This window comes from Myotis brandtii, unplaced genomic scaffold (assembly GCF_000412655.1).
Source record: "Myotis brandtii unplaced genomic scaffold, ASM41265v1 scaffold924, whole genome shotgun sequence".
Classification (NCBI taxonomy): domain Eukaryota; kingdom Metazoa; phylum Chordata; class Mammalia; order Chiroptera; family Vespertilionidae; genus Myotis; species Myotis brandtii.
In genome coordinates this window covers 581,287-588,843 of record NW_005371808.1, presented here as the reverse complement: position 1 = coordinate 588,843, position 7,557 = coordinate 581,287, and the positions used below count along the sequence as shown (strand labels likewise).

At 46.9% G+C, this 7,557-nt stretch overlaps 1 protein-coding gene across 1 annotated transcript in view; it reads right to left on the bottom strand.

The window, feature by feature from the left end:
- Nucleotides 1-654: 654 nt before the first annotated feature.
- Nucleotides 655-7,557, bottom strand: part of LOC102260699 (kinesin-like protein KIF6) — a gene marked incomplete at its 3' end in the record, with an annotated part of 212,356 nt that continues 205,453 nt past the window's right edge. The window contains exon 13 of the mRNA XM_005885745.2: nucleotides 655-870. Within this exon, the coding sequence (XP_005885807.1) occupies nucleotides 655-870 (216 nt within the window). The remainder of the gene's footprint in view (nucleotides 871-7,557) is intronic.

The window sequence follows — 7,557 nt, the reverse complement described above, 5'->3', positions numbered from 1 at the left end:
TATCCTACCTACACTTTTACTAAAAAAAATATTCAAAGCAAGAAGATTTGGAATTAAAAGGTAAAAGGGTTCAAATATATGGTAACGGCCGGAACCTAGACTTCAGGTGGGAGCACGTGGTAGAGTACACAGATGTCAAATTATAACCTTGCATCCCTGAAAACTATGTATGTTGTGAACCAATGTTACTCCAATAAATTTAATTTAAAAGGCGATAAAGGGATATAATATCACAATCTATATACCCAGGCTTCTCAATTTTGTCTTTATAAACGAAACAATCTCTTTCTGGGTGAGACCAGGCTCGAATTATTCCTAAGTCAAATCCTTTAGGAAACCTTGCATGTCAGGGCACCATCCCAACAAACATTTACACAGAAAATGTTTACACAGAAAATGTCAACTGATGTTGTCGAAAGGGAAGCGTTTAAACCTTTGTTCTAGTACATTCCACACTTCAGATTCTTCCAAGTGTTCAAGAGAAAGGTATCAGCCACAACAAATATTAGTAATAATAAAAGTAAGAATTACAATGATGAGTGTAATGATAAAGTGATAATTGCTTACACTATTTCTACTTGTTATTTTGATGTGCAATTTATGATATTCTATATCAGGTTCTATAATCTATATTTATAAATAAACATCACCGACCTGTTTTTCTCTGGAGCAAACTGGATCTGTGCCCAAAAGTGGTGGCATCTTGGGCCTGTGTGGGAGCTGAGGGCGGCAATGTCCTTGGGCCCTCCGGGTTCCCTGCGGGGAGGGGCGAGTTCTGTGCGCGTCTAGATTCGTTTCTATCTGCGCCAGATGCGTGGAGGGCATCCTGAGCTTTCTTCTTTTCCTTCTTTAACATATTGACCAGAATATCTGAGGCGTGACTTAAGGATTTCACGGCTCATGTTAGATTACAATGATCGGAACATGAATGTTTCCAATGAGATTAATATTATCAATAATATTCACTATTTTCCATGCGGTGAAGACTGACTAGAGGAAGGCTTCAATCTCCTGGAGTCACGGGTGGCGCCATGGGCGCTGGGAGGGCACTGGTCTTCCACTGCGGTGCCATCGTGGGCAGATAGCCAGCCCAGAGCTCAGGAGCATGCTCTGAGTGTAACCCGGTGCAGCCTTACCATTGTTATGAAAGGTTTATAAAGATAAAGTGAGCACTGACAGGCAGTAGGCAATGGCTCTAGGAACATATCAGTGAGCAAATTAGAGTTAACCCAGGAGGCTGCTCAGCAGCGCCGAGAGAGAAAACCCAGAACCCGCCCTGCTGGGGAGCGGCCAAATCAATCCTGGTGCCCAGAGCACCTCGAGGCTTCGTTAACATACCTTCACGTGGGCTTAAAGTCACTTTGTTTAAAATACATAATTTTGGGTCTGACCTTGAACTGGAAAGAGGTAACTTATTAGTATAAATAGTCATTTTTAAGGGCATTGATATTTAGATATATTATGGGAAATGATGGTAAGAGAGAAAATCATTGCATTCTACCCCACCTCACTTATCTGTTGTGCTCAGCACCCCCAGAACCCTAGGGGGTTCTTGCCATCATTCTAAGGAGAAGCTATAGTCCCTCTTGAGAATGGCAGAGCCCTGACTGCACATGCAGGAAGACCAATTCAAGACCTTCGCCAGCCCTGTAGGCGGCTTCATTCATGCAAGAGTTTGAGAGAATGCGAGGACAGTGCAGGAGAGAAGACTGACTCTCAGAAAGGAGAGGAAGCGTCCGGTTACACTTATTCTTGGGCAAGTAACATGGAAATCACTTGCCCTCCACCTTCTCCTCTGCTTTGACTCCAACTTTCCCATTTCTGGAAGGATAATCAGTTTTTCTCTTATAATCCCAATGTGGCTCCTATTCTTTTGCCTTTAAAAAACTTGTACCCAGCAAAGGTGCTCACACCTCTGTGAGTCTGACATTGGCCTGACAGAGAGAAACGGGGCTCTGCCCGGCTCTTCCACTCCTCATTGTGTTATCAACAGCAGCAGACATCCGCCGGGTTCACGCACTGCAATGGCAACCTGCTTTCTTTTCCCGCCCAGCGATGCTCACGGGAGCTAGTGCTGTGTGTCAGGCTGTGTTCCAGGGACGGGAATATATGATACCAAGGCAGCACCTCATGAAGCAGATGTCCTAGTGGGGAAGGCGGGTCACACACACGCAGGCATAGACACATGCATGCATAGACACACACATGCATAGACACACATGCTTACACATGTTAGAGAGTAAAAGTGCTTATTTAAAAAGGCCAAGATCAACTGAGTGGCTGCTCTGCACTGGGCGCCACCCTTTCTGAGAGTGATGTTTTTATGCTGAGATCTGAATGGCAAACAGAATCAGGCACAGGAAGGGGGCCTCCGCAGAGGGAATGGCCGGGGCAAAACCCTGAGGAGAAATGGCATGGCGGTGGTTCCCCAGCAGGGGCCACTTTGCCACCAGGGGACATTTTTGGTTGTCACACTGGAGTGGGGGTAGGTGCTGTCACTGAACTCCGGTGGGTAGAGGCTGGCGGTGCTGTGAACCCTCCCGGGATGCATAGGAGAGGCCCCTGGCTCAGCACTGCGCAGCCCAGACGGCAATGGTGCGAACCTGCAACACCCTGTGTTAGAACAACGACAACAAGGTCACTGTGACTGCAGCCTGACCCAGGGGTCAGAGGTACGAGAAGTGAAGTCAGGGGGTGGGGGGACACGATCACGCAAGGCCTCATGGTCTGGAGGACACAGTCTGAGCAGAATTCCAAGTTTGATGGGAGGCCCTGGAAGACTGCGACCACGTGTTTTGGTTCCTATTTGATAAAGCTCACAACACAAAGCTACCTACCGTCTTCTCATCTTTCCTGTCGTCTTCCCCTTCCCGCTCTGTTTAACGTGGGCCTTCCTTCGTGCCCAGCGCTGTACGGGGACTAGGGGACCCCCGTTACATTTTCTGAAAGGGCGTTAGAAGGGGTGTTCATACTGAACACAAACACAAAGCTACCTACCGTCTTCTCATCTTTCCTGTCATCTTCCCCTTCCCACTCTGTTTAACGTGGGCCTTCCTTTGTGCCCAGCGCTGTGCAGGGACCAGGGGAACCCTCCCCCCCCCATTATGTTTTCTGAAGGGGCGTTAGAAGGGGTGTTCAAACTGAACATGACACTAAAATGACATCATTTTCACTCTCTTTCCAAGACAAACATTCAACGCCGTCCACGCATTTTGGTCGCATTGCTGTCTCTCGTTGACCTCGAGAGTTAGCACTTTTTCCCTGTTAAGCCATGTCTCTCTTATGCCTGTCACAATCTTGGCCCTCTTGGTTCTACAAAAAAATATATGAAAATATCCCCCAACCCAACTGTGAGAAACGATGGGGTCTCAGGAGGCTTTCCCGGAGAGGGCTCTTGCTAAGTGTCGACGCTGTGAGGCGTGGATCTACCTGCTCTTGCCCTTCCTCTGAGCTCCCCGCTGTCTGAGACGCATGTCTGTCTGTCCCGCCGCCCAGCGCCCTGCCATGCCCAGGGAGCCTCTCAAGGCTCTGCTCTGAACGTGGGCTGGCAGGCAGGCCACTCCTCCCGGAACGGAGTGGAGCCAGTGCCTGGAGAGCTAGGAGTGAGTCTGGGTGCGAGCTTTAAGCTCAGTGTTCTCTTCCCCAGGCCTCCCACCCACCATCATTTTGAATGAGTCTCAGAGGGAGGGGACCCTGCTCACGTGACTGGCAGTCAGGAAGGAGTCTATGTGGCCCCATGGACCGCAGTGGAGAACGGAGATGCCGTGTGGCTCTCTCTCACTCTCTTAAAATAACCGTATACACACCGGCCTGGACTGCTCCCTCCCTGTCACACCTTGTTTCATCCTCCTCGATGCACAGACAGCCATCAGCCCAGAAGGGGATTAGGAAGTTGGCAGGAGTAGTTAGGGCTGATTGAGAAGATCCTCAATCAGGACCAAGGCCAGGAAAAGCAGCGGAGCTCAGCTGGGGCCGGGCCAGCACCGAGGTCCAGGCTGGGACGTCTGGGGGGGAGGGAGGGAGGGGAAAGGAATGCCGGGCGACACTGCCTGTGGCCCACAGGGCCTGTGTGGGGGTGTCCCTCACAGGGAGCCTCGCTGCTGGCTGGCCATGAAGCAGCTAGCGCTCATTCGAGTCAGACATACAGGGTCTGCTAATTCTCAACTAAAACGAGAGGCTGAAGTTAAGCAGGCAGCGTGCCTACCTCCTATTGGTGGTGCATGTGCTTTTGTTCCGTTTACCTCCTTGTTACTGGACTCCCTTCATGTGTAGGTTATTTTTATGCATTTTGCACGATAGCTGAAGCTAAAATGCCTTTTAGTAATTTTTTCAAACGTGAGCCAAAATACCTGTTCATAAAGAACTGACCAAAATAATGTCTTGTGTATGTTTAAAGTCTGAAAATGTAACAAAAATGTCAAAATCTTTCATGAGAAGCTTGAAAGATAAAATAGAAAACAATACTGAGGACATGGGGAGACCTGAGGTCTCCCTCCACCAACAGGGGCTCTTGCAGTAACCACCTCGCTGTCCCCGGAGGCCACTCCCAGCATCCACCACGGTCAGCACCCTAAACACACCGCCTCCCGGGGCCCGGGGAGTCCTGTCTTGAACACTCACACACACTTGCTTCCAAATTTGGGAACATCTGTAAGTGGAATCCGAAGCAGTAGATCTGGCATTTAAATGAAAAGTTACATTTAAATCAATCTCTGCTCTTCATAAGCTAAATTCCATTTGTCGTGTTTCAGCCATCATTTCAGTCTCACCCACACACAAGCCACAAATTCTGGGCCATGGTGAGGCTGTGGTCAGCCCGGTGTCCGGTCAGCTAGCTAAAGATAACCAGTTAGCTGACTGGCTCAGGACTGAAGCAGAAAGGGCACTGCAGAGCAGTCAAAAATATTCTTAAATTTTAATGTGAAAAGACGGTGTACAAAAGCCCACACTTTTCAATAAACTGAAATTTTTAGTCTCTCTCTCTCTCTCCCTCTCTCTCTCTCTCTCTCTCTATATATATATATATACATATAACAGAAACATTATAGTAACTATTACATCTGGCTAAAAACAAAGTAAAGATTTTTCAGTTGTTGCTCCATTTTGTTTGCAGAAGGGCTGGGGTTCCGGCCGCCATCTTGGCTGTCAGTTAATTTACATATCTCCCTGAATAGCCAATGGGAAGGGTAGCGGTCGTACGCCAATTACCATGTTTCTCTTTTATTAGTGTAGATTTTAAAAAAAGACATCTTAGAGAGATTAAAAATGGCAGCAGAGTAAGTGGATGCTGCATGGACATGCTCCCACGAACAAACTGGTATTACATGTAAAATACAGAAAAACATCCTGAATAATCAACAAAAAACTCGGCAGGAGGGAACTCTGATATCTGAGGACCAAAAGTGGAGACAGCATAGAGACTGGTAGGAGGGGCAGAAGCGAGAAAGGGCTGTCCCTTCACCCACAGTCCGCAACTGAAATCCTGGAGAGATATCTTAGCTGTGGTGCAGGGAGGGGTGCTACTGAGAACTCTGGGATCTAATCCTGAAGCTGGGCCCCCCAGCAGAGAGCACCAAACTGAGAAGGGTACCCAGAACTATTACATCTGGCTAAAAACAAAGTAAAGATTTTTCAGTTGTTGCTCCATTTTGTTTGCAGAAGGGCTGGGGTTGCTCAGTGGTTGAGCATCAAACTATGAACCAGAAGGTCAAGGCTCAATTCTCGATCAGGGCACAGGCCCGGGTGCAGGCTTGATCCCCAGTGGGGGCGGGGGCGGGGGGGGCATGAAGGAGGCAGCCTGTCTCTCTCTCCCTCTTCCTTCCTCTTTGAAATCAATTATATATATATATATATATATTTTTTTTAGTGGAGACAGGGTCTTTTTAACACTACTCAAGTAAGGTTTTTCTTGTAGGCATCCTCATCAGCTGTCTTGAATTCTTCATTTGCACACACCATTCACTGGGTGTGGACCCATCAATTCACTTTGATGTAACTGTCAAAGAGAAGTTATACCAAAGGTCTTTCATTTCCTCAAAGAAAGATATTTTTCAGAGGTATCTAAGATGGCCTAAAATATCATGTTTCTCCTATCTGCTTTTCTCTTCCTCATTTCCTTGGACCAAGTAACCTCTCCCTCTATATGCCTGCCTATCTATCTATCTATCTATCTATCTATCTATCTATCTAATCTATCATCTATCTATCTGCTATCTATCTAATCTCTTTCTGCTCTATCTATCTAGACCAGCGATGGCGAACCTATGACACGCGTGTCAGAGGTAACACTCGAACTCATTTTTTTGGTTGATTTTTCTTTGTTAAATGGCATTTAAATATATAAAATAAATATCAAAAATATAAGTCTTAGTTTTACTATGGTTGCAAATATCAAAAAATTTCTATATGTGACATGGCACCAGAGTTAAGTTAGGGATTTTCAAAATGCTGACACGCCGAGCTCAAAATGTTTGCCATCACTGGCATAGAGACTGCTAGGAGGGGCAGAGGTACAAAAGGGCTGGCCGGGCAACCACAGACAACAACTGAAGTCCCTGAGAGATATCTCAGCTGTGTGTGTGGGGGGGTGCCACTGAGAACTCTGGGATCTAATCCCGAAGCTGGGCTCCCCAGCAGAGAGCACCAAACTGAAGAGGGTGCCACATAACATCTAGCTGTGAAAAGCAGTGGGGTGCTGTCTGCCAGGGAGTGGCAACTGAAAGTTCAGGAACTCTCTTAAAGGGCCAATGCACAAAAATTCCCTGTGGAGCCACCCACCTTGTGCTCTGGCAGAGGAAGGGTGAAGTGGACTGGAGCTGTGAGAGCAGAAGCCAAGACTGGGGACTTGGGGGATAGAGCTCAGAAGGCAGACACCCCACGTTTCCTGGGCTGAGCCATTCCCTCACACAGTGGAGGACATCTTTCCCACATAGACATCTGCCTTGCCTGGGAGGAAGACAATCGACACGCCCTATTGGAAAACACCTTGCCCTGAGGCCACTTAAGAGACTAAAAATAGCAACTGCCTCACCCTGTTGAAAAAACTCTCGCCACACCTGAGGATGATTGCCTGGGGGGCAAGTCAAGTCAGAATCCTATTAGTCTATAGGCAGAGGTGATCTCTGGAGGCTTTGAGTCTATGCCTGTTCCAATCATCAGAAACAGCTTTTAACACTGTCCTGCACTAGAGATCGAGAGGTGGAGAGTATTTACCTAATACTCAGTCACAAACCCAGAAAGACAACCAAAATGAGGAGACAAAGAAATAACCCCCAAATGAAAGAACCAGAGAATTCTCCAGAAGAAGAGATAAATGAAGCAGAGACAAGAAATTTATCTGAATCAGAGTTCAGAGTAATGATGGCAAAAATGCTCAACAGCATGAAAAAAGATATAGGAACTATGAAAAAAGAACAGTCTGAGATAAAGAATGAATAATACAAATAAAGAACACATTGGAAGGAATACACAGCAGATTAGGGGAAGCTGAGAATCAAATCAGTGAATTAGAAGACAGAGTTGAAAATATCACTCAATCAGAGAACCAAAAAGAAAAAA